The sequence below is a fragment of the Uloborus diversus genome, chromosome 8, assembly GCF_026930045.1.
Source record: "Uloborus diversus isolate 005 chromosome 8, Udiv.v.3.1, whole genome shotgun sequence".
NCBI classification, from domain to species: domain Eukaryota; kingdom Metazoa; phylum Arthropoda; class Arachnida; order Araneae; family Uloboridae; genus Uloborus; species Uloborus diversus.
Window position 1 is genome coordinate 159,164,957 of NC_072738.1, and position 27,779 is coordinate 159,192,735.

Genomic DNA, 27,779 nt, shown 5'->3' on the forward strand with positions numbered 1-27,779 from the left:
TAATTCACATTTTGGCATTGATAATTTGTATTTAAAGACTCAATGATTGCCATTTAAGTTCAAATACATAATAAGTATAGTAACATAATATTTTAACATAGTAAAATACAGTAAGAATAGAATAATTTAGAAAAAAAGAAATATTTAACAGCTTTTGTTGCTAATAAGCTATGATAACTAGCTATTATAAACAGAATCATAACAGAAAACTAATTTTGACTATAACTGATACAATACTTTGCAGACGATCCATAAACTAGGTTAGCTCAAATGATAACAATAAACTCCCAATTACTCGCATGTAGTTATTGCGGATGTGTTTATTTATTGTTTATTTATTTATTCATTCATTTATTTTTATGTTTATAAATTACTGAATATAGAAAATACTTATTTTAACTTAACATGTGCAAGATCTATTTTTAGACATTCTGATTTCTTTCTTCCCATTTTTTCCCCAAAAACATCAAACTCTCCTCGGTCACCAAAATCTGACTAGTTGAAACCCAATTTTTTCATCTACACTTCATATGCCTGTAAATGAGTGACCGAACCAGTTTAGCTAGAAAAATTTCTCCTGCTTTACACTTACTTGTGTTTTTAATTGCACCTCCGGTAATGAGTCCTACACAAATTTGGTGAGGCTGAATTCACAAAAAAGCAGCTAGTCTCTGGCTATCATGACGGCTAAACAGGTTGAACCTAGACAGATCCACTTGCATAGAATATGATCTGTTTAATGAGCCATCTGCCTTGTCTGAGCAACTTCAATTGTTTTACCTATTTGGCTGCTTTCTTAAATCATCGCAAGGTGGTGTGATCAAGCTCTAGAACAACAAATTTTGCAATTTTCATACTTTTATATGAAAGTATGAAAGATATTTTGATTCATCTTTTTATCTTCAAAAATTTCATATTCTTCTATTTGTCTATAATAGAACGACCAAATATTTTCAATGAATCACAGTTGAGAGCTGACATTCTCCAATTTCTATATTTCATGGTAATGAATATATACTTATAATATTTATATGTGTTTTTGTTTACTACATAGCTGCTATAGATAAAAAGGGGTAAGGAGTTCCTTGGAGCTAGTTGTTCCTCAGAACAACTTGCCCTACAAAGAAGGAACAACTAGCCCCACAAGCACAAGTTCTTGAAAAAATAAATTATAGGTTATATAACGAAACTTAAATCGTTTCAGTGCAGTATTTTAGAATGCACAATAGATATTTGCATAAAAACACCAAAGAACTAAACTCTGTCATTTAAATTTCGTGAAAAAGACCAAAAAGTTCAAAAACAAAAATATTTACAAAAGTGGATTAGTGATGCACGTGCTCAGCTTTAATATACCGGACGCCACTGGCCTAGCTAATATGGCTGCCATCGGTGCGCTACAACATTCCATTTTACCAGGGGCGTAGCTAAGGGGGGTTTTGGGGACAACCCCCCCCCCCCCCCCCGAAATGTTTGTCTCAAAAAAGGGAGAGAGAGAGAAAGAAAGAGAAGAGAAAAAAGATACGAGAAAAAAAAAGAAAAGAAAAGAAAAAGAAAAAAAATCAAAACAGCTTTTTTTCTGAATAACTATGGTCAAAAATTCACTTCGCTCCCCCCCCCCCCCCAGTGCCACTGAAAATCAGCTCCATGAGTGACCCTCAAGCGTAAATACACCTCACTCCTCACTCTGCTGCGACATTTATTTGATAATTGAGTGAAGTTTCACACTCCGCTTTAGAAATGAGATTGATCTGTTAAATCCACGCATATGTAGCCTTTTTTGTCATAGATTCTGCAAATTGTTAAACATGTTTAATTTTATGAGTGGTGCAGTGGGAATATTACATACAGTTGAATCTGTATTTTTCGAATTTCACAAGAAGGAAAAAAATCGAGATAAAGAGGTTTTAAGATACGGGAGCTTTAAGAAACTTTTTAGAAATTTGCAATATGATGGTGAAAATTCGGAATCGATACTAAAGAAAATATGGACTTTTGATCAAAATTCCTCTTTATTAGTTTTGTTAGGTCTTTATTCTATTATTACATTAAGTGTTTCATTGCAAGTTTAAGGAATCATTTTGACAGTAAAAGAAACTCTAAGCACATCTCTTTCAAGAAAAAGTCATTTATTGCTTTTTTGGCACCTGATTTTTTTTTTATTATTATTATTAATTATTTATCCTCTTGAGGTTAGCAATTGCTGCAAATCTAACCTGGCCAATATTCTAGGATTTTCCTTTTTTCTTTGCTCGAAAAAATCTTAAACTTTCTTTTCACTCCTATCATCTCTGTTTTCTATAAGGAATTATAATTTTAAGAAAGAGAGCAACCAAAGAACAGTACTTAATCAGATAACAGAGCAAAATGGCTTTTAATTTGAATGACCTTTAACCATTAACTTGAAATACTCATCTATAATGCAACTAATACTCAACCTGTGAATTTCACCCCTTTACTCTTGTTCCAAGAAAGTGCTCGAAACGTCTGTCCTTTTGTTAATCTTCCTAGAAAACCTATTTGTGGAACGCATTTCTCCCTTTTTTGCCCCCTCAGCCCTTTCTGTTTCGAGTTGAAGAAAATGCTTTTGCTTGCTGCTTTAAAGATCATTGGGCTTCGAATCCGAAAATGATAGCATAGCCGGAATTCGAGACATAAGGTTTTTCAGTAAATTACCGCCCATTAGCCAGGGCTAAAGCAGAAATACATGAAATACCCCGCCAGCTCAGTCGTTTCCAGCCGAGGACTGCAGTTTCGTGCTTATTAGCACTCATCAGCCCGGCATAGGAAAGTGACTGAGCTGGAGATGGAAAACCTCTTAAGGAAGCCAAGAGTACAGTCTGCTGAAGCAGCCTTAATCCCATCGAACCCATCAGAAGGAAATTTTATTTTAATTTAGAAAGAAAACTGCATAGCATTTCAGGAATAAAATGTTTAAAAGCGAAATGAATCTAGACTGTTCTGTACTATTTCTGTTAGCTTGGTTCGCATTAAAAATTAGAAAATGAACAAGGCTTCTGTTTATAACACTCGAAAATTGTTGTTGCTCTCTCAAATAAATATTTATGTAAATTCTAAAGCAGCTAATAAAATTAAAAATAAAAACTTGAGAGGAGAACAGATGGTATGCAGCTTTGTGCAAATAGCTTTCTACCGCCTATATTTCTTCCCTTTTTTGTTATTCAAATTTTATTATTAACTGCTTTAGAATTAGCATAAATGTAAATACATATAAAAAGCAACATATAACTATAACGATATATGAAAGCCATTTCATTTTTTGCAGGTTATAGTCAAGAAGTCTTTTTTTTTATTTTATTTTATTTCATGCTTTTAGTGCTAAGCAAGTTAGTAAAAATAGTCTGACCACAGATGAGATTGAAAGTCAAACATCCAGGTTACAGGCGGAAATGGATGCATCTATTAGCTTTCAGGGAGGCCAGCTTTTGTAAATGTGTGTTAGCCTCTAAATTAAGCAGTCACACTAAAATGAACGGAACACGCTCATCAGATATTTAATTTTCCCCTGATTTGGATAGACTGGTTTTGACTAGACCCGTTGCTAGAAAGTTTCACTTTAAATTAAATGGAGGAAGAAAAAAAAAGTTAAATTTTCCAAAACATTTAAAAAAATAATAATAAATAAATAAATTCTTTGCTTTTGTTTTGTTTTGTTTGACACAAGTATCGAACTTGGGGCACCCCATTCCAAAGTATGTAAGATTCACCTCCATCTTATTATTATTTTTTTAATACTAAAAAAGTTTACATCATATATATGTAGGGGAAAGTGGGGCTGAAAGGGACAGGGGCTGAAAGGGACATTATATATTTCTTAAAACCTGATGTAAATAAAAGTTTTCATTTACTGCCAACAGAGGGAGCCAGATGTTTATAGTTGGTAGACCAAGTCAATTTGTCAACATAACAATTATTTTTATCTGCAAATACTGAAGTTAATTTTCCTCATCAAAAAGTAAGTTATACTTCTATTTATATTTTGTTTCAGAACTAAAGTGTATTTAGTTATAGAAATAATCTTTGTGTGTTAATTAAAAGTACATTAAATACCTAAAAATCTGTGATAAGCGATTTTCACAGGACAGAAAGTTAGGCTTAGCAGCCATGTGGTGTATGTAATGTATGAATCTGGGGCTTAAAGGGACACTATCATTGGGGCTGAAAGGGACATGTCCCTTTCAGCCCCAGAAAAATTATGCTTATATTTAAAATTTTCTTTTTTTTTTAATTATTTCAATAATTAATATATTGCATTAAAATTTTAATAATAAATTATGAAAAAATGCTTTGTTAATGTATAATTTAAATAACTTTAAACTGCAGGTATATTTTATTAATTTAATAAAATCAAATTAAGACATACAAATTTTACAACTTTTTTTTTCAGTTGCAAATATGGTACGTAACTACAAAAGGAAGACAGATAGAGTCAGAAAGACTGGATCTGAGATGGAAGCAGCTGTAAATGAAGTTCTAGTTCATGGACAATCAGTTAGATCAGTTTCTAAACAATATGGGATTGCTAAATCATATTTAGCACGAAAAATCAAAATGTATAAAGAGATGGGAGAAGTTAAAGAATTTACTCACAAGCCAAACATTGGCAATAGAAGAGTGTTTACTTCTGAACAAGAAACTGAATTAGCTTCTTATTTAGTTAAAGCTGCAAAAATTAGTCATGGATTAACTGCTGTGCAAACCAGAACACTTGCTTATGAATATGCTTTGCTTATAGAATCGCCACTGATTCCGGATGTTTGGAAAAGCACAAAGCAAGCTGGCTATGACTGGCTGAAGGGATTTATGAAACAAAGTGGGATCTCTCTCTCCGTACTCCTGAGCCAACTAGTCTGTCCCGAGCAACAAGTTTCAATGCTTTAAATGTCAGAATATTCTATGAGAAACTTGCAGAAGTAATGAATCGCTACAAATTTACAGCAGACAGGATTTATAATGCTGACGAAACCGGGATTACAACTGTACATAAACCACCCAAAATTATTGCAAAACGTGGTCAAAAGCAGGTTTCACAAATAACATCAGGCGAAAGGGGTCAACTCGTTACTATGTTATGTATTGTAAATGCCATAGGAAATACTTTGCCACCTGTATTTATTTTTCCAAGAACCAATTACAAGGAATTTATGCTTCATGGTGCACCTCCACAGAGCCTTGGATTGGCGTATAAGACTGGATGGATGACATGTGATTAACTTTCTTGCAGCTCTTAAACACCTAGCCAAATATTCTTTCTGTACCCTAGATAATCCAATATTGTTACTAATAGACAATAGTGAAACACATATAAGTGTCGAAATCATAAAGTTTTCCAAGGAAAATGGCATAGTAATTTTGACATTTACTCCTCATTGTAGCCACAGAATGCAGCCACTCGATGTTTCTGTCTTTGACCCATTTAAAGGTAGATACAATGCTGCTGCCAGTAACGTGATGATAACAAACCCTGGCAAAACCATAACCATTTATAATGTGGCCGAACTTGCAGGCATTGCATTTTCTTTGGCCTTCACAAGATCGAACATTCAGTCCGGTTTTCATTAAAGTGGCATTTATCCTTTTAATAAAGAAATCTTTACTGAGGAGGATTTTTTGAGTGCCTACGTTACAGACAGACCAAACCCAATAATAGCCCCAGAAACTTCTCCCAGCCAAAATGATGTATCGCAACCTGGTACATCAAAAGAAGTCGAGAAACCATTATTGGATTTAGCAGTGCCAGTCCCGTCTTCTAATGATACAAAGCATCTCTCTATAGAAGTGATCCGACCTTATCCTAAGGCTGCACCAAGAAAGGCATGTAGAGGTCGAAAAAAGGGTTCGTCCCGAATTTTGACAGACACACCTGAAAAAAAAAGAGTGGAACAAGAACGTTTAGCAAAAGTTGCTAGTAAAGGCAAAAGTAAATGTGCTTCTTACAATATTCAGAAAGACCGTCCGAAACGAATAAAACGGAAGCTTCTCACAATCTCATCTAGTGACAGTGATGATGACGACAGCTTTCAAGCATTGGATTCAACAAGTGATTATGATGAATTTATTGTGAACAAAACAAATATCCAGACAAATGACTTTGTATAAGTGAAATTTTTAGGAAAATCCTGTGTGCATCATTATGTAGGAAAGGTTGTTGATAATCCCGACACAGACGAACTGAAAGTAACTTTCCTTAGGAAAAGTCATACATGTTGGAAATTCGGTTTTCCTGACAATGAAGACACTAGCATCGTAGATATGAATGATGTTGTTTCAAAGTTGCCGCCGCCTTTGAAATTGGGTGGCACAGCAAGGATGAATGCACAATTTCAATTTCCAATCGATATTAGTTCATTTAGTGTTAAATAATTTTCATATTTGTTCATTAGAAATTAGAAATTTGTTCATTAAATAATTTTCATATTTGTTCTTTTATATGACATTGAATATGCTATTGTTTGGGAAAGTATTTTCACACAAATAAAATTGTGCTGCAACATTAAGTACTGTTATTTGTTGTGTCCCTTTCATCCCCATCATATGTCCCTTTCAACCCCGATGATGGGGCAGAAAGGGACAGCGGATTACCCTACCGCAATTCATTGTACTGAACAAATTATTGGCGTTACATCTTTGTTACTATATTCTTATAATAGACAATGAAATGCTTTATAAACTGTTTTAGAAACAATAATTTCAATTGTGAAAGTTTTATAGAAAATAAAAGAAAACCTGAATTTGTCCCCTCCAGCCCCAGCCTCCCCTATATAAAATACAAGAAGTAACCCCCCCCCCCCCCCCCGAAAGTCGGGTCTAGCTACGCCTCTGCATTTTACCTGGTATTTACAAAATACATTTATCTTTTTTCTTCATTGAGTTGTTTCAAAGGGAACAACTTACCCCGCTGAACTTTTAGCCCCTCTCTCCCCTATCTCAAATTGATATTATTTAAAGAATACATGGATTTTGGGAGCAGCCTTTAAGCTTAGCACAATTCAGTACATTTTTATTAATTACTTGTTTTCAGGATATGTTCAGATTTTGCCATTTAACAGTTATTTTTGTTCGCAATAAAAATTTGGAATTCTGTATAAACAAATTAAGTTTCCTTTATGAAAATTAGGTAATTGCATTATTTGATAAAAATTTAGAAAAATATTTTCTTGCTCCCTTTTGTTACATTTGCCATCTTAAGTCAAGCTTTTTTTTTTCTTTTCTGAATAAGCTGTAGCATGTCAGTTTGGAAAAAAAAAAAAAAATTCTGCATTGCAATGAATGAATACTTATAATGTTTTGCATTATACCTGGTGTTATTTTTGAACCAATTAGGATGAAAGTATATGCAACATTAGTGTATCAGTAGCATTTGCTTCATTAAAAAAATGTAATTAAATTATATATTTATGTTAACTGTTGGTATATGCCAGTAAATACAACACATGTTCTTCTAATGTGAAAAAATTGTTTCTCGTATTTATTTTAAAGATTCCCATATTTATTTTGTTAGATTTCAAGAAAGTTGATGAATCAAGTAATTTTGTTTCATTTATTTTGCAGTTTCCAAAATTAAATCAAATACATGATATAGAAGCACACAATGATGATGTTGATGACCTAGATATTTGTCCTCGTGGCGAAATGGTAATTTTTTTTTTATTTCTTTGCATTTGTATTCATATTTGTTTGATGTTAGCATGTAATGAATAAGCAGTATTTGTCATTCTGTTACTAATTCATGTTAGAAAAGTATTGCATCAAAAATGTATTTGTACTGTTATGTTTTGTATTAAATGTTATTTCAAGCATCATATTTGATAAGAACAGAGTTTATTATGTTATAGATTATTTAAGATATATATATACAGTATGTTCTTGAAGTATGTACCTGAAATAATCTATTCAATAATGTAGACTGCAAATATGTGTATTACTAATACTATTGTTTATTTAAATTAGCTTAGAGAAATATATAGAGAGGTACTTAGAGAAATATTGGAATTATTTGCTTAGAGAAATTCTTACAAAATGTGTTTTCAGCAGAAAGAAAGGGCTTGAGACCTTGAGTTTTTATATAAAAATCTGTTGTAAATATCGGGCAATACAACAGTTTAGCATACTTTTGTGAAACCTGTATTTCTTTCTCATTTTCAGATAGTCAGTGTTTCAAGAGACGGCCATGGCAAAATCTGGAGTATAAAAGATGGATCGCTGATAACGGAACTAAAGTACAGCTTACCTTCGAACTGTGATTCTAAATATATTTTCAGAAGCTGTAGGTGAGAATTCAAAACTAAATTATCATTCTACTGTATAGCTTATATCAAAAATTCTTCTGAAATATCTTTGCATCTTCATACTTTAATTCTTTTTGGTGCCCGTGATCAACTCTTGTAATTGTTGTGTAATAATGTTTAGAAAACTTTTATTTCTTCCATTCTGAAGACTTTATTTTCTCAAGACTTAAAAATGAACTGAATGTAGAGAAAATAGGTTTATTTGAGGTAGATTTTTTTTCTTATTGTAGGAACTTTTATTAAACATCTGGTCAGGGCCGCACTGTCCTTATGTGCAAGGTCGTGCAGCGCACGAGGGTGCCAAAGTCAAAAAGGCGCCAAGCTCTACCAATCAAAAATGCTGCAAATGGGGAGAATCTCTCTTACCAAAAACAAAATAAAATAAATAAAACTGACTTTTTTATTTAATCCAGAGCCTGATCAAGCCAAAGTGATGCCCAGGTTTGGGTGCCCCTCTCACAAAAAAAGGGAAGAAGAAATTTATCCTATTTTGGTACCCCTGAATTTGTGGTGCCCAGATCCATGGACCTGCGGACTGTGAGTTTACCAGGCCCTGATTATATCCAATAGTGGCGGTGAAATTACACTGCTCATTAAAACAAGCAATCCTCTCGCTCCCTATCCAAAAGTAAAAATTAATGCCTTGTTGTGTCTAAATATGCTATTCAAAAGAGCAATATTTTACAGTAAAAACACACGATGCTAATTATTGCATACGTTCGCGATTGTCTTCCTAATGTGGAGCCATTAATGCTATTTTGGTATGTCTACTTAAGGCTGTGTGAGCATATGAGGCACAAGAAATTTTCTACTCCCCATTTTGATTCTTGAAGTAATTATGTTTTATTGTAATTTGTGAAATATACCCTTTTTTGATTTCAAGCTGTCGTTCATGGTAATTTGAACAAATATCATACATGGAAAAATACTGTAAGCCCATTTGCAAACATTTTACTTGTGCGTAATATTTGTGTATTGTAGACATAAATTTTGGTTAACTTTTTAGTTCCAAAAACTAGCGACTTGACCATAAGCACTCAATTACCTCCATCCCCCTCTTTTTTTTCTTTAATTATTTGAGTATTTAAAGAGCTATGGACAGTGAATTTGTTTTAGATATCATATTCAATGCCTTTTTAATGATTCCTTATTTTAGAAATATTGGTTTAACCGGAAACGTTTTCAGTTTCAGATTTTAAGATGCTATACTTCAATTTAGAAATATAATAAGTACCCTGTTGTCATGTTTTAACAGGGTAAAATTATTTAATTATTCATCAATTAGAGATTAGAGAGATATTTAGAGTGTCATTAACTTTGAGGTATTTAAAATATTAGCTTATCGAAGGAGCTACCAAACTCAGTGGCGGATCATGGGATTGTGAGGCCCCAGGCGCAACCTAATCCGGAGGCCCTCTATTGACACAACAAAAATAATATAGTTTACTAATATAAACAATGCAGAAAATCATAACTTTGTTTTATTCTTTGAATCAACAAGATTTGGGGGAAAGGAGGTTGTTACATTCTTTTTTAAAAGGGAAAAAACGACATTTCTGACCAAAAAAAAAAAAAAAGCAAAACATTAGTGAAAAATTTTGCCTTCTATATTTTTACGTAATTTAGCCAGTATAGAGGGTGGGATCAAAGCTCCAATCTCCGGCATCTAGTAAAATTCCAGCTTTTTTACTCTGTTTTTCAATGCAAGTGAAATTCAGTGGCGCAACTAGAAAACAAATTTCAGGGAGGGGAGGCACTAGGCCAAAAAAAAAAAAAAGGAAAGAAAAAACCTTTGATTTGATAGGGAAGGTAAGGGTCCGGGGGATATCCCCCTGAAAATTTTTGAAACATGTAGTTTTCAAAGCGCAAGTTTAGACTTTCTTTGCTGATGTTAGGGGGCAAAAAGGTGCAGGGCAGGCGTCTTCAAAAATAATAGTTTCAAGTATAAATTTGTATTACTGTAAAAGCATTACTTTTCGCGAGTCGTAATTTTCACGAAAATGAATATGTTAGTGACTTCGTCTTGTTTTAAAGAAGAACATTTAGCAACTTTAAATAAGTTTACCATTCATTTTGTTTTATTTCATCTTATTTTACTTTTACATTTAAAAAACAGTTTGAAAAAAAAAGATTATAAGTTGTGATGCGACGGGGAGGAGTTCTTACTAATCTACAGGTTCATGCCAGCTCATTCAAGCATACTCATGTTTAATTACTGAGTACTAGACCAACGGTTCCCAACCTTTTCCCGTTTTCCCACTTGCGAACCCCTTCCAAACACCAGAATAACTTAGTGAACCCTTTGGGTACTAGGAAATAAGTAACAAGCAAAAAAAAAAAGAAAAAAAAAAGCGTGCACACACACACACACTCATAGGAAATAAAATTTGGGAGATATTTTTTTAGTTTGATGCTGCTGCTATACAAATTCACCAAAAAATGAACAGTGATTACTCTGTGTTGAGCTTCTATTAACTTAGTAAAACAGATTTAAATGGAATTTTTTTGGAACAAAAAGGCTCAATTTTTGGTTGCAATTTTTCTGACACAAAGTTGTATTTATCTTTATCACTAAATCAGAAGTCAATCAAAAGATTATCTTTAAAATACCTTTCAAGAGCTGCATTTAATAAACTAAATGAACTTTTTTTCTTTCACTAAAATGAGAAAGATCTCTAGGTTTAATCCTTCTTGAAAAAGTCTACGAGCACGAGCCTAGCTGTTTGAAAAATTTTCTTGTAACTATGATATAAGAGCGGAGTAAAATGCGTGCATTGAAAAATAATAGAAACGTCTATTTTTCAATAAACGCATTCACTCTAATTTTTACACAAAAGGTAATTTTTAACAAACAAATTTTTAAGATCACTAACTACAAGAGAAATTTTTTACACAAATTTTATAAATTCCTTATTTACATATAGCACAAATTAAGTTGCATGGTTAAAATCCGTTGATTTTTTTTTTATTTATTTATTTATTTATTTTTTTTTTATTTCTTATTTTTTATTATTTTTTTTTTACTGCTTAAACCTCACACTGCCAGACTTTCACCCACGAAAATTATTTCTAACGTAATTAATTTTCCATACTTCCTGTGGTATTTTTGAGTTGCTAGCCATTCTTTCTCTTTTTCGAGAATAAAGCTCGAAATAAATTGCAGTCTATACAGTGTGAAAATTATAGCAACAAACAACAGCGTAATCTCACTTCCATGCATTTTTGACTCAACGCGCGAGAAGCGCGATAGCTCTTCGTAGGACTCAAATGGTAAAGAAACAAAACATCAAAATATTTGAGACGTGCGCACATTCTCCATGTAATATTTTCATGAAGTTTGATCAACAATTCCAATCAAAAGCTTCTGAGGAAACAGATGTTTTCAAATTCTTTCATGTGAGGACATTGTATTCAAAAGTAGATCTTTTTCAGCATGGCTTCAGGACTATCATTCTCAATGAAAGCTCTAAAACCGGCGCTTTACAATGACAGACTAAATTCTTAAAATGTAAAATGTGTCAGCAAGTATACAAATATTTTCATTCAAAGAGTATCGAATGTGCGAGAGACAAATGAATAAAAAGAGCAAAATTTGCTTGAAACCGCTTGCACAAACAGGCATGTTAAAACTCCACCATTACAATATTTATTTTCGCTAACCCCTGAAAACCTCTCGCAAACCCCTGGGGGTTCACCGAACCACCGGTTGGGAACCGCTGGACTACACCATCACCCCCCCCCCAGTAAAAGAACCCCATATTTAACTAAATAGAAAATGAAAAATCATTATTTCTTAAGTCAAATATTATTCAAAAATTCATAAAAATATGATTCCATTGAGATCCCAACTTAAAACTTTGCACAAACGAAGATAAATTACACAAAAAATTTTGAGATTAAAAAAAAACATTGTTTTCTAAGAAATTTAAATTTAAATTTCACTTTTTAAAAATGATTTTCTTTATAAAATTAGGCATGTTGCATATCATATTAAACAGCAACTCATTTTCTTTAAAATCCTTTTTACCAAATCTTTCTATCTATATGTGGTGCTGAATTATCGTCCATTTTATGTTCAAGCACTCATGAAAAAAAAAAAGGATTTTTCTAAAAATCAGTCTTATTAATAAAAAAATAAAAGAGATAAAAATATAAAAATGTGTACTTTTGATTACCTCGAAGAATACAATCGATGAGCTAAATTTCAAAGAAATACAAAAATGTGAAGGAAAAAATTTCTCAAAATTTGGATCTCTTCTCAGAAATACGCTTTTTAAATATTTCCAGAGTAATTTCCTTCATTTGAGTTTTTTGAGCAATCACATTGCTTATTGCTCTCACTTGCTGGTTTTGATGTTCCTATGTTTTATTCCCCCCCCCCCCCGCCTCCCTCTGCAGCCCCACCGTCCCGGCCCCTCCTAATGCTGCTCCTCTAGCGAAAACCGTCTCCAGATTGCGTCCATATCCTACAAGCATACATACACACACCTACACACACACACACACTCGCGTACATACACACACCCACACACACACTCATACTCATGCATGCACACAGACACAAACCCACGCTCATACGTACACACACCTACACACACACACACTAATGCATGCACACCTACACACACACTCATGCCTGCACACAGACACACTCGTGATTGCGAATAACACAATTTGAATTTAAGAAATCAAAATTCAAATTATTATTGTTTTTATTTATTTATTTTTTTAGTTATTTATTTATTTATTTTTTTATTTAATTTATTTATTTATTTATTTTTTTGCCCATTCCTAAGCATTTCTGGAAAAAGAAGAAACACTTAAAATTGGTGAATCTAAGTTTAATTCGGTATCAGCTTGACGAAAGCAACACCATGCATTACGTCAACTCAAAAACGGGAAAAAAAAGTTTCGAATGTAAGCAACTTGTTACGTTTAATCAAGGAACACTATCTTGGTTAATATGATATACAAACACCCTACGCTACAGTTGAAAGCAAATTATAAAAATTTACTTCACTATTTTTTATGGATAACTCTCTAAGGGGAAAAAAACGGGTTTCCCTGTTTACGCTTACATAGGGCGAATAGTTTATATCGAAAATAGGAAAAATCTAGCATCGTAAAAAATGATGCGTAGGAGCAGTGCATCAAAAAGAAATACGCTTCGGCTGTTTCAAAACGATTCTGTTTTTTAATTTATAACTAAACTGCTAAGTAAGGCACAACAGAAAAAAAAAAGTTTGATTGCTCACCTAAATTCCAGTGTTCTTTTATTAGAAAACTAGAAAGAAGCTAAACATTGTGACAAGACAACAAGATAACTCTAAACTGAATTGGATAGAAATGTACGAGTATAAAGAGAGGAAAATGGCTGTCGCGGTCATTTTCCCAAGGTCAAAACCCCCTGGTTTTGTCATACATTATAGAATACTGACGTGAAACTGGAGCAATTGTAATGCTTCTGCTTCCCCATTAGTTTACAGCCTTGAGCCCTTTGTTACATCTTATCTTAACACCCCACTTTCCTGGAGACTTGCTTGAACAAAGAAGTGGGAGTTTTCGGATCTACCCCTCCCGCAATGATGAAACCGTGCAAGTGTCCCAGAAGAAGCCGCGAGGTCAAAGATTCGTGTGTGTGTTGCCCGCTGATTTTTCTTTCTCGATTTACAGAAACTTTTCTTTTATCCTGACAACTGAGAACTAAATTCATCAAAGAAGTTCAAATTAGAATATATAGTTTGAAAAGTAAAATGACTAAATTTTTCTGAATATTTTCCAAACAAAAAATATTAAGGGAACGCCTTGCCCACCTATTTCGCTGACCCTGCATTTGACACCAGTAGCAGCAGTTACGGTACAATAAGTTAAAGAAAAGACTCTTCTCACTTGCCGATTATAGAGCACGAAACAGGCCCGGATCTGCGTACCCGCAGTGCAGGGGGCCCCACGTCCTTAAGGGACCCAACGGCTCAAGAAATTGAAAAAAAAAAATCTAGCATTAAGACTTAGTAACGATGCAATTATACACTGCTGGCCTTTGGGGACAGGCCCTACAGATTTTGTTGCAGGGGGCCCAAAATTTACAGATCCGGGCCTGGGACGAAATATGCTGCTTGTTTTGATGAAGCATTCCGGAGGAAAGAAAGAAATATATTTTGAAACTTTGAACCTCGTACACACAAAAAAACACTTTTTTTTAAATATCCCAATTTTTTTCTCCTGGAAAAATCCAAACAAAGGCACCTTAAGTCTGGGGCCACCTTAAACGCAGGGGCCCTATTGGGAGCAATCATCCCGCGCCTAAAATCCATGACTATTTGTCAATTTCCATGAGTTTTGAGCATTTTCCACTCAAAATTATGACTCTCTATGGCATATCCTCAAAATAAATAAATAAATAAATTTGGTTTCGGGGATGTGACACTTCGCGGCTCCGAGGCCCCCTGCTTTGCTGGAGGCCCCAGCACGCGCCTCATGCGCCTATGCGGTGATCCGCCACTGACCAAACTCAAAATAACTTTGAGATATGAAGTAAAAACATGTACTGAAATCCAAAATTTAATACACATTTAAAAAAAAAATAAATTAATTAAATGCTAAAGGGTTTTTTTCCGCGTCACATTTGTCTGAAAAATCTCTTTCCAGATATGAACTATTTTTCTCCGGACGCCAATGCATAAAGACACTCAAAAGACATTTGCACAACGGCGCGGATCAGGCTTTGCGTGGGCCTGCATCTGGTGTCTTTTCACCTATGAGTTCATTTCTTTGCATTAAAAAATGTGTTCCTTGTGACACCAAAGCACTGAGCTGTTTTATGTTTTTGAGATTGTAATTTTATTTCCTTATAAGTAATCTTGCATAGAAATATCTTTAGTTTCTGTGAAATCAAAGGTTTTTTAAAAACATTTATGAACTTTTCTCCATTTTTAGTTCATCAATAAATTAATTTTTGTGTACATTCTTTAACAAAGGTTATCGTAAGCACCCATATGGGGGGGGGGGGTCAAGTGGGGGCTCAATGCTACCCCTCTTACAAAATAGAGCTTCCTTTGTTTTAGTACTTTTTTCTTTGAAAAAGTATAAAAACATTTCTTCTCCAGCCATTAATGAATAAGTTGTTATAAGTATCAAGTTTTATAACTGGGATCTGTACTGAAATCAGTTTCCATGAGGAAAATATCTGAACCCCTTCTTAAAATTTTGCATATTGGCACATATGAAATATAATGTATTATTTATCTCATGTTTAAAGAGGTTTTTTTAAAGTGAAGTTTAAATTGGCAAGATTTAAGTGCTAAAGCTTTCAAAGAACATTTTGAAAAAATAATTGTAGGTGTTCGTTCCAAAAGAATTAATATCAAGAAGTATAATGTTACATTTTTTCATACATGCCTTTTTTAAATTGAACCAAAACAAGCTTATTAATGATATTATTATTTGAAGTATATTTTCTACTCACATTTTTTTACCATGTTTTCTAAATTTTATTTCAGATTTGGACTGACTGAAAATACAAATGAATTCACATTATTTACAACTTTAAATCCTGCTGTTCGAAAACGACCACCAGCGAAATCTTACATTTGTAAATGGGACACAAAGCAATTTTCTTTGCAGAAAATGGTATCAGCTGGTTCTGATATGCTATCAGTTATGGCAATAAGGTACTTATTAAAGCATTTTATTCAATGTATTTATGTAGTATTAGGCCAATGTTTTTCTGAAAGCAAAGGATGGGCATAACGTTTTAAATGAATCAAATTACATAATATCTTTGTGTTCATTTCTTTTCCAATATTCTTAAGTTGCTTCCTTTTAAATAACCCTTTTCACTTTCAATGCTGCAAAACTAAACTCTGGAGCAACAACCTATGGGGACCACAGCTGATCTTGGTTTTCGTAATCAGCAGCTCTGAAGTGCAAGGCACATGTTCTGGTCAGGTGATCAGTCAACACAGAACCACCAAAGTTTAACTCCCAAGTACACTTGTTACTCAATCTATCTACACGTTGAAGGGTGAATTAACCATGCTCGACATTGGAATCGAACCTGTATCTGCGATATGGAAATGCTACCATGGAATCCCTGTGCTTCTGAAGGTGGGGGGGGGGGGATCTTCAAGAACTAACTTCAAGTGTATTTGTTTTTATAGTATCAGAGCTAAATGTACTACAAAACAAAACAAAAACCCATTACTTCACAAGTATGAAGAAAGAAACCTTTTTTAACTTACTAAGCACCTTTTTCTGTGTCTTTAATGGATCATATATATATTTCCATTTAATTCAACATCATTCTCAAGGGTACGATGATACTTGCATTTTTCTTTTAATTCAAGTCAATCCCTTTAAAGAATCATTAAAAAATGTGGTTTTCATGAACCTTTTCTGTTTGCAGTTTTTCGAATGGACCCAGCAGAGGAAGTATCAATGTTGTAGGTTAAAAAGTTCTTGTATGAACTTAAGACTATGTCGGTGCTAGAATACAATACTTTAATTTGGCAACTAAAGTTGGAAGTTTAAAAGATAGTCTTTTCAGTAAAAAACTAAAAGGTCTCTTTGTTCATCAGTATACAGTCAAATCTCGATAACTCGAAGTCCCAAGGGACTTGTTAAATCCTTTGGGTTATTAATAGTTTGAGTTATTGGAAGTTCCCACGACTTTTTCAAGAGTTGGGACCTAATAAAAACTTTGAGATGAAGGAATTTTCGATTATAGGGCTTCGATTATCAAGACTGGACTGTATTTATAATGTTACACGTTCATAGCAACTTCAAACTTTCTTTGAATGACGACACAGTTCTTGAGAAAAGCACATGAGATTTATTTACTGCTGTGTGCAGGAAACGTAGTTACAACTGCTAAATCAATCATTAGCAATTAAGCAAATATCAATTAACACCGTAAACTCAAGGACAACTTTCTCAATTTCTTTATATTCCATTCACAAATCTTATCATTCGGGAATGGGGGGACGATATACTTCAGTCGAATGTTAGGGGGTTGTATGTACATTACAAGAAACTATTTATGGGTTACGTCACTAAGACAATTTTAGTTGAAAGATAATGGAATCAACGCCAAATTTAGCCAGATTACAACAAATTAATCACAAAAATAATTGCTATTTACAGAATTTGTAACAATAAATTACTTCTGTTATGCATACAGTAATATTGCTTCTCAAGATCTCTACATTTTTTGGCAGATTTAAAATTCGCCACCTAGGACTACCAATTTATTAGTCGATAACGTCAACAATTATACTTTGTGCCAGAAAAATGCAAAAAAAAAAAAAAAAAAAACATGGTTGCCTGTATTCACCTACATTTGTCAGGGCCGGATTTAAGGGAGGGCAGGCGGGGCTACTGCCCCGGGGCCTCCACAACAAAGGGGCTCCACAATAAAATTTTTACAAAATATCCTAACTTTCACGGGTCGAAAATATTGTATATATACGTATATATCAAAATATTCGGATATATATCAAAACATCGGATATTTTCAAAAATATGATGATCTTTTCAAACCCTGATTAGGGGCCTCCACTCTTTCGTTGCCCCAGGGCCTCAACTTTTCCAAATCCGTCCCTGACATTTGTTGCTGAATTTGGCATTTCATATTTGGGTTCACATTTTTCAAGATCTCCACAAATGCACGTCGATTCATGATGCTACTTTGATCCAATTTCTTCCATCATTTTACTACCAATGTAAGTAGAAATTATACCTTCATCAGGCTAAAAGTAGTGTAACTTTAAGATTCATAGTTTTGTTTGTTTTGTGTTGCATTAAAATTTGTTAGAACAGTTTATAAGGAAATCTAATTTGATACTAATTCATTCCATTGATAACAATTGAACCAACTGTAAATTGTAGAATTCCAACCTGTGAATTGTAGAAACTCTAAAGTAGTTATTTCTTCCGGAGATTATCTTAAATTCAAAATTATTCATTATTTGAAAAGAAATATTAACCGTATAAATTGAAATCAGTAGTAAGAAAGCAATACTGCACAACAAAGAATTTTCAATCCTAGGTATAATTCAATTATATTTCATTAAACATATAAAAGTAAGGCAAAAGCCATTTTTTGTAAAATCAGAATCATGTTCACAAAAAAAAAATAAAAAAAATCAGATTTTGGAAAAAAAACCTTAGACATGCACACCACCATTTTTCAAATGAATTTTGCACCAAATTTCATAAAAGTTGTCCAAATGGTCTTGGTCCCAGGAGAGTAACACAGACACACATCCACTTTACGCTTTCTTATTAGTTAAAGCTACTAATTTGACCTATGCCACCAAATAGTTTTAAATTATTAAAAACAATTCTGCTTCTGGGATAGAGATATGTCTTCGTAAAATGCAATCAACTTTAAATTTATTTTGTATAATGCTTTTAACGTACGTTACCAATCCTGAAGTTCATTTTTTATGGGCAAGAAATGTAAAATTACTTTTTTTATTCCTTGTTTTTTTATTTTTTTAATTTAAGTTATATAAATCTGTCTGTTGTTAAGTAATAATAACAAATAGTTCATATGTTTCTGAGTATGAAAATTTTGTTGTGTTTTTTGTAATATTGATTCTAATATTTTTTTTTAACAGTGATAATGGACATTTTATTGGACTTGGTACACAAGATGGAAGTGTAAAAATGTATATAGCTTTTAGCTTACAAGTATGTTATTTTCAAAATATATTGTAATAGTTAACAAAAATACAAGGGGTCCCTAAAAATAACTGGAATAGCATTGCTGTAAGCTGAGCTTGTGTAGTAGGCATTTCTGCCTCTACGTGTGCAAATGGTAATTGAATGCTGCCTATGTTGTAGAACTGGCTTGTTCTGTTCATCTGCAGTGATTGTTTTTAAGCCCCGACACACAAAGGAAGGGGGTTATAAGTTTGATGTGTGTATGTGTCTGTGGCACTCGAGGGCCGGATTTAGCATTTCAACTGCTCCGTGCAAAAGTGAAAAATTGCGCCCCTTTTGAACTGCATGTATAAAGACCCTTTAACTGTAACAACACTTGTTTTCGTGAGGTTTTAATTTTCGCTACTCCGTCATAATAAAAAAAATTTAAACCTCACAAAATATCTTTTTACGTCGGATTTTTCAACTTTTGGATCTGTTCCACCGGTGTTCCCATGGGGTTGTACTCCATATACGCCATATACTCTCAAACATTTTTTAGACACAAGTGTGTATCCATAAGCTTCAAAAATTTTCATATTATGATATTATGTATATGATCAATGATTGCAACGCATATTGTTCGTAATGGATTACTGGAAGTATACCCACAGGAAAATTGATGGGAACATCACTGATCTGTTCATATAAAATTCGCGAAATTTTCAGCTCGCAAAATTGCCGTTGTCAGTAGCTTTTTTTTTTCTGTTTAAAAATGTCTGAAACGTTCATCTCAGCCGTTATTACTTGGTTTATCTTAATGGTACAGATGTCCTCTGATATATTACTAAAGATTTTTCTTTAATTTTCGTTTTCTTCTCCAATTTGACGGAAAAAAATTTGTCATCTTTTTTTTTTAATTTTCAAAGCCACGAAGAATGTCCTTTTGTTACATTACTAAAATTAAATTGGCAGCCTGTTTTCTGAAAAAATGGGATGTTTACCCCGCTCCCCTCCCAGCTCCTGGTGACTGAGCATGCCTCGTTCAGCGAGTTAAGAATTTCTTCCCTCCCAAAAATTAAGTCAGGGCACCCCTACTGCTGGTAATGATCCTACTGATGATTCTCCATCGCTTAAAATGAGTTTAAAGTACAGTCAACTCTCAATAACTCCAAGTCCCAAGGAACCGGCTAAAACGTTCTAATTATCGGTAGTTCGATTAGTGGAAGTTTCCACAACGCTCTCAATAGTTTGGGACCCGATGAAAACTTCGAGAAAAAGGAATATTCGATTTATAAGCTTCGAGTTATCGAGATTCGACTGTATCTGTAATTAAAGTTAGACGACAACTAACACCTTTTACTTTAAACTTGTGCAGACTACAATTATAGAATAGATGAAGCAGGTATATCGCGGTGCACCCTCTCCATTTGTTGTAGATGGCGTCAGAATTTTTTCCAGAGATCTTTTTTTTTTCTCAGCCGCTCGGTCGCAAATATTTTTCTCATTTTGATTTGGTAATTTTGCACCCCTCAAATATTTCACTCCGTACCGGGGCACGGACTGATGGAGTATTAGTCCGGCCCTGGACACTAGTGCCTAAATGGATGGACCGGTTTCGAAAAAAAGAAATTTGTTTGAAAGAAGAGTTGATCGAGAGTTTTCTTAGCTAGTTAGCATCTTTGGATGACATTAATTGATGAAGATATTAATTAAAAACCTCAGTGCCTTAAAAACCTGTTGCCAGAAATGTTTTGTTTTTTCTTTTGAAATTTTTTTAATATTCTGTAAAAATGCTGCTGAAACCATTTTAAGGCTGAAAACTGCTTACAGTGCTGACTCTATAGAAAAAAATGCAAGTGTAGGAGTCAGGGTTCCACCCTCTCCCCTGAGCACGAGAACCCTTCCTCCAAATCAGGAGCCCCCTCCAACTCACGGAAGAGAAAAATACCCCTTAAACCCCCTTTAAAAAATTCAATGGCGGAATGTGCACCATAGCCCCCACCTTGGCAGGCTCGTCGTTTAGGGGGTCTTTAGGAGGCAATTGACCCCTAGCTTTGACAATTTAATTGTGCAGTCGACTCTCGATAACTCAGTCCCATACTACCAGCTAAAACCTTTGAGTTATAGGAAGTTCCCACAACCTTTTAAAGAGTTTGAGAAACAGTGAAAACTTCGAGATAAAGGAACATTCTAATTATGAGGCTTCGAGCTATCAAGACTCGACTATATATAAGTGAATGTGGTTTTGATTGTTTTTCAGAACTAGATTGATCAGTCTCTGACAATGTCTTCATCTCAAAATCCTTAAATATAAATTTCTAATTTTCCAAAAGATTAATATAATCACACACACCCTCATTCTACTTTACTAATTTACTCAATTGCAAGTATATTTTTTCTCTGATATTTTTTTCTCATCATAGTTAACTGCAGCCAAGGCTTTACAAGCTACAACAGGGAGCACATTGTAATCTAAAATAAAAAATTACATCAAATGGCACAAATTGCAGATTACTGTTGACACATGTTTCGGCATTACAAGGAACAATTTCTTCAATGCAAAAGAAATGAGCTTATAGATGAAAAGACATCCAACAAACTTTTGTCGGATCCGGCAAAGTTATACGGCCTTTGATTTGATATATGACCACTTTCAACTACCAGACCCTACCAGCTTAAAATGCATATATCCATCAGCTTTTCGCTAATCATATTCTGTATTGTATGGATGACATTCCCTCCTGTGAGATAAATTCATAGGAAAAGCAGAAATGACATGCCCATTCAGGATTGTGTAACTATTTGGCCTCTAAAATATGCTTGAGAAAAAAGTGCCGAGAATGGAATTTTTTCTCTTTTTTATTTGCTTCTATCATCAAAAGGTTAGAAATAGATAATATTTTTGAAATCTGTTGTGTGACATAACATTCATTGCAAACGAATGGAGTTTCAAAACTTGTCTTTTTTGAACCAAAACATTAAGACATCGGACTTCTGAGTACCCTGTAAAACATGGACGCTCATCATTGGCAGATTTGAAAACCTGCAAATATAATGTGGTTTGAATAAAATTTGGGAAGAACAAAGAACTGAAAACTACTTAAATCCAACAAATGGGGTCAAACTGACGAACGTTGCATGGTAGAATTAAAAAACAAGTGTATACATCCATTGAGAAAATAGTAAATTACGTATTATGATTTGGAAAAACTGAATTCTGGTTTCACGTAGTTTTTTCTTGTCCAAACTCGGATCGCTTTTGGACGACATTTGCATTACCCAAACTGAGTTTGCATCGCAAGCAAGAGGTTAATTTTTGACAATGTTCAACTTTCAGACTACAAATATTAACATTTTCAAAACCTGTTAAGGGGTCTAAGGACCCTTAACCTTCAAAATATTTGATTTTCTGGAAAAAAATATACGTTATGCATAATTTAATTCTGAACAATTTGATACCTCATATATTACCATACGCAAAAACTTTTCAAGTTATCATGAAAATGTGTAAACTTTCCCCATAGAGATTTATGTTTACAGCAGCTGTTTAAGCCTCTTTTTCTCAGGTGCCGGTTTCTCGTTTTGCGTGCATGATATGTTAGAAAGTTTGTTGTGTATTTCCAGAAACCTTTTCATGCATGTTTGTCTTTATTTTCATGATCTGAACCTGAATTTTAACTAAAAATGAAAGTTACTGTTAAAAAAATAATAATAATAAATTTTCACCCAAGATTTTGGAAAATTTTGATATTAACTTATAAAATTTCAAAAAAAAGTTAAATAATTTTTAAAAAATGAACAAATATAGGTTTAGATCATAGAAGTAAATCAAACAAACATGCACAAAAAGTTTTATGGAAATATATAAACTTTCTGAAATATCATGCACATAAAATGCAGCCTGAGAAAAAGAGGATTAAACAGCTGCTGTTAACATAAATCTCTATGGGGGAAGTACACACATTTTTTCGATAACTTGAAAAGTTTTTTGCGTATGGTAATAAATAAGGTATTAAATTTTTCAGGCTTAAAATAGGCATAATATATTTTTTCCAGAAAGTCGAATATTTTGAAGGTTAAGGGTCCTTAGACCCCTTAACATATAACACTACAAAATGGTTATATTTTTATAGATGTGTTGTAATTTTCTCTAAAGTGTTTTGCTTTTCCTTTTTTCAGCTAGTCTATAATATTGATCGTGTGCACAGCATTTTCGTGACAGGCTTAGAATTTTTGCCATCGAGTGACGAGTCAAGACGGATTACCGGGGGTCATGAAGCATCACTAATAAGCATATCAGTGGATAACCATATCATAATTCATCACATTCCAATGAGAGGTAGATGTTTTCAATTAATATATGACAGTATTTTGAGTTTTTTTTATTTTTTATAAAATGTGCAACTTATGATGCTCCTTAAAAGGATATTTTGTTTTTAATACATGTTAAAGCTTGAAGGTTTATGGATAAGTTGTGTGGTTCTTTAAAACTTATTTTCATAAATGGGCAGGATACCTTGTACTTTTGCATGACTTTTCCATTTCTAATTTTTTGCTATTGGCACACATTAAGGGGGGAGGATCATTTTTACATTTAAAAAAGCTGGCTTTGTGTTATTACTCAACATGGTTTATATTGTGTTCTATTACATAGTTTGTACTCTTTTGGGAAACTGCTTGAAATAAAAGGTAACATTTACAAGTGCTTGAAAAATGTTAACATGTATCCGTAGTCTTTGACTTTTGAGATTTATTCTAAAAAGGTTCATTAAAAAAATTTTTTTTAAATACCTTTTTGCTGCCGTTTATCTTGGAATTTCTCTAAATTTATTCTTTGAAATTCTACTTCCCAAAATACTAACTAAAACAACCAACTTAGTTTTACATGAGATCTCGCAACTTTTTACTGTGGAAGTAAGACTTGCAAAGCAACCTTTTAAACTCCAGAGAGGAAAAGAAGACCAAGAACAAGGTGGTTAGATGGAAAAGAAAAGTGGTTAAAAGACTTGCAGACCCCAAAGAGTTCCTATTTTGCTTACTTTTTAGAGCTCTCTCCTTATTTTCCTACTTCTTCCTTTTTTCGCCTACTTTTTCTTTCTTTAGTATAGCACTTCTAATTGCGCATTTTTTCTTATTTTTACAATGCTGCACCAATAATTTTCTGCATGTTTCAATTTTAAAAAGCGGAAAAAACAAGCGAATCCTAAGTTTTTAATTCACTGACTACAGTAATTTCTGGAAGGAACACTGCAGCATCTGCGTGTTTAAAAGTTAAATATTCGTAAGTGACTTTTATGCCGTTGCAGCGTTTATGATCGACCTTTCTTTTCATCGCCCCGACTTCAGTACTACTGTTTTAACAAAACAATAAAGAAACCGATACTGGCCCATTCTGATGCAATTATATATTATTTACTCCTCAATTAGAAGCTTTAATTAAAGTAAACGGTGGACTGTCCAAAAAGGTGCGGGAAAAGCCAAATTTCCTATTTGCCAATTTTTTGTATAGTTGATTACAATTGAAATAGAGCTCTATTTAAACAGAAAAACAATAACAACTATAAAAGGAACATAAGGAAGCAAAAAATGAAAAAACTGTACACTGTACATATTTTATTGATGTTAGTATAAAATAAAAGGCACAGATAACAGAATTTCGCAAAAACGGATCACTTCAAAAATAATCACGGAAACACTTTTTTCATACATAAATATTATTATTGTTCATTCTAAATGATACATGATTATAAAATTTATAAAAATTCATTTTCTTACTTTGCAAAGAGTGTATTTGCAAAAAAAAAAACACAGCAAAACCTAGATGGGCAAGACGTTCCCGATTTTTGAGAAAAAACGGAAATCAATTTAAATGCAAGATTCTGTTTTTATTTCTTTACATTTTTAAAAATTTTGATAAAGGGATATTCAAATCTTTGGGATTTTGGCATAGATAAGTAAATTTAAACAAACAAAAAAAGGAGCTTCAAATTTTATACATTGCAAAAACATCTAATATATCAGTTTTTTTCATGAAAAATTCTTTAACCATTTTCAAAATAATAATAACCTTATGTCTAAAAATATAGTATCCATATGTTTGCTACCAGAAAACTCAAGTAGTAATTGGATTCACTTGAAATTTTTACACAACATTCCTTTTGTACAGAATAGCGCCCCCAAAATTCTAAGCATTTCATAAAAATTAATTCAAAGCATTTATCTGACTGAATGATTTATATGTATTTTCGCCCATTGTTAACCAAGAACAGAAGTAAACCTGCTGCCCAAGAACCATACGAAGTGCAGCCCTTTCACTCATGTAATATCTAAAAATCCTGCATCTGATTTTAAGTTAAATGAAAAGGATGATGTTTGATTAGAGTTCCCGATTAAGGCCGACTTGGGAACACTACTGAGTCTCCAGATTCTGTGAAATTTAGATCTTATAGCTGTTAATATTATTGGGTTATGTCAAAATTTAAGAGAATTGTTTTTCACCTAAAGTTATTTTTCCTCTTTCAGGATCTATGGGGATGTTAAGCCTAATCACCTTATTTGTTCTGACTCTCTTCTTTGTATTTGTAGTAATGGACTACTTCAATCTGTGAAGTTATTAAATTAGTTCCAAATAGCTATGTACATAATGTATGAAGATTCAAATCTTTTAAGATAAGAAATTTTAATGTGATCATTTTATTTAGTGTTTTATCTGTAAATATTTTAATTTTGAAAATTTATTTTATTATAAATGAGACTACATTTGTGTGTGATATGTATTTAAATAAAACTATTGTCATTGTATCTTTAGTTTATATTCCAAGTTCTAGCCTACAAATTTTAAATGCCTTAAAATTAGAATAAATCTTTAACTTGTAAAAATCAGTACTGCAAAACCCAATCCTTTACAAAAATTGTGATAACAAAAACAATATTTTTAATTCTTCTATGAAAAGTGTGTATTTTAACCTAAAGTTAATTTTTGCATTTAAATTTCATTTTTTTTAAAAACCTTCTCTTCTACAACAAACATGAATTTCAGTTAAATTGTCTCCCATCTATAGCTTACTTTTTTGTAAAAGTACAAACCATAAAAGAAGGCCTAATGCAGTGGTTCCTAACCTGTTGGCTATAACCCCCAAAGATGCAATTTGGCATCTCAGGGAGACATTTAATTCTTGAGGTGTGAAAAGTGGGATGAATAAAGATAAAATGATAAAAAGCCAGCGAATAGTTAAGTTAAAGCATGTATGAAACCTATTGTTCAGTGCTCAAACAAAGAATCACTAAGATAAATAAATACCTTTGTGCTGAATAGTAAAGTCAGTAAACAACGTAAGTAGAAGCACAAATTTGTGCTTCTACTTACGTTGTTTACTGACTTTACTAAAGAATCACTATTTTAAAAAAAGAAACAAATTCAATTGTAGGAGCGGGCTCCTCACACCTTTGTTGAACCATAAAGAATTATTTCACCATTCATGGCTAAGTTTTTTGAGTTTTCAATTTTAATTTCAACGGTCAGTGTTTTTAAATCTCCTAGATTTTAATTTAAGAAAGAAAATCCTCAAATATTTAGTAGCAAATAATCGAGTAACGTTGACAAGTTGATTACTATTACTTTGTTATCAGCTGAAAACATATAATTTGAACTAGTGCTGTATTCCAAATTGATGTGTTCAAAGATATCCAGCTGCATAAATGCATGTGATGTTGAAGTCTAATGCACCTTTTTATGCCATGAACCCATCTGATGAATGCTGGGGTCTGTCCGGGATTTTTCACAAGGTCCGTTTTTTTGTAAAAAATCAAATTTTTGTAAAAAAATAATAAATAAAATAAATAAATAAATTTTGCAAAAAAAAAAAAAAAATGTAAAAATTTCGAGATGGTGCAAACTGCATCATTGAAATTTTTAGTTGGGTGTTTTGCTCTTTTCTGTTGAGTATATCAATCTTGAGGATTTTCCTAGTATTTAGGGGGAGGGGGAATGGCATTGCTCTATGAGAGATGGTTCCTCTCAAGTATCAATCTACATACAGTTCTACATTGTGCTAAATAAAAAGAGATTTTATTTACCTCTTAACAAAGCATGCTAATAATAAAAAAATTCCTATTCCCATAGCGGATGCAAAAAGATTTGAATCCTCAAAGTGAAGGCATCAAAAGTATAAACATGGCTTGTAAAATCAATATTTTTTTGTAAAATTATTTTAGAATTGCATTTTATAGGCCTATGATAAACATCATTTATATTTATCAATGCAGAGGAAGCAAAAATAAAACTAAACCATCCATTCACCATTTTCATATTTGACTCATAAAAGAAAATATAATTTTGCTTAAAAAACTTGAAATAAGCCTTGTAACAAAAATACTTTTCATTTATTTGCATCCTAAACAGGAAGTAAACTTGAAAAAAAGAATATGATTCTGATATTGAATGTAAACAAATTGCATTTTTCAAAATGAAGGCAAAAGGTTATTAAGTTAATCATCCTTGTTAGCATCGAAAATTCAAGCCCATGCAATTTTCTCCCACTAAAATAACGTTTGACACCGTAAAAATGCAAATATTATCAAGGTGGTAACTACAAAGGTTTAACGCCAGATGCTAAGTGGGGATAATTTAAAAACTGGTGACCCTATCTGAAGCAATCACCTTTCCTCCCCACCCCTACTATCCTTTTACAGTTCTAAGTTCATTTCACTGACATATATTACTATTTTTTTATTATTGTGCTTTTAATCATGAGTGGGGAGAAAAGTGCTTACTCTGCCTTTTCAAAGAAATATTTATCGACATGACATCACTGCAAAACAGCT

At 33.0% G+C, this 27,779-nt stretch overlaps 1 protein-coding gene across 1 annotated transcript in view; it reads left to right on the plus strand.

The window, feature by feature from the left end:
* Positions 1–25,720, plus strand: part of LOC129228125 (prolactin regulatory element-binding protein-like) — a 36,863-nt gene extending 11,143 nt beyond the window's left edge. Inside the window, exons 4-9 of the mRNA XM_054862772.1 lie at positions 7,573–7,656; positions 8,167–8,291; positions 15,809–15,979; positions 18,929–19,001; positions 23,136–23,295; positions 25,479–25,720. Of these exons, the coding sequence (XP_054718747.1) occupies positions 7,573–7,656; positions 8,167–8,291; positions 15,809–15,979; positions 18,929–19,001; positions 23,136–23,295; positions 25,479–25,564 (699 nt within the window). The 3' untranslated portion in view covers positions 25,565–25,720. The remainder of the gene's footprint in view (positions 1–7,572; positions 7,657–8,166; positions 8,292–15,808; positions 15,980–18,928; positions 19,002–23,135; positions 23,296–25,478) is intronic.
* Positions 25,721–27,779: the final 2,059 nt, after the last annotated feature.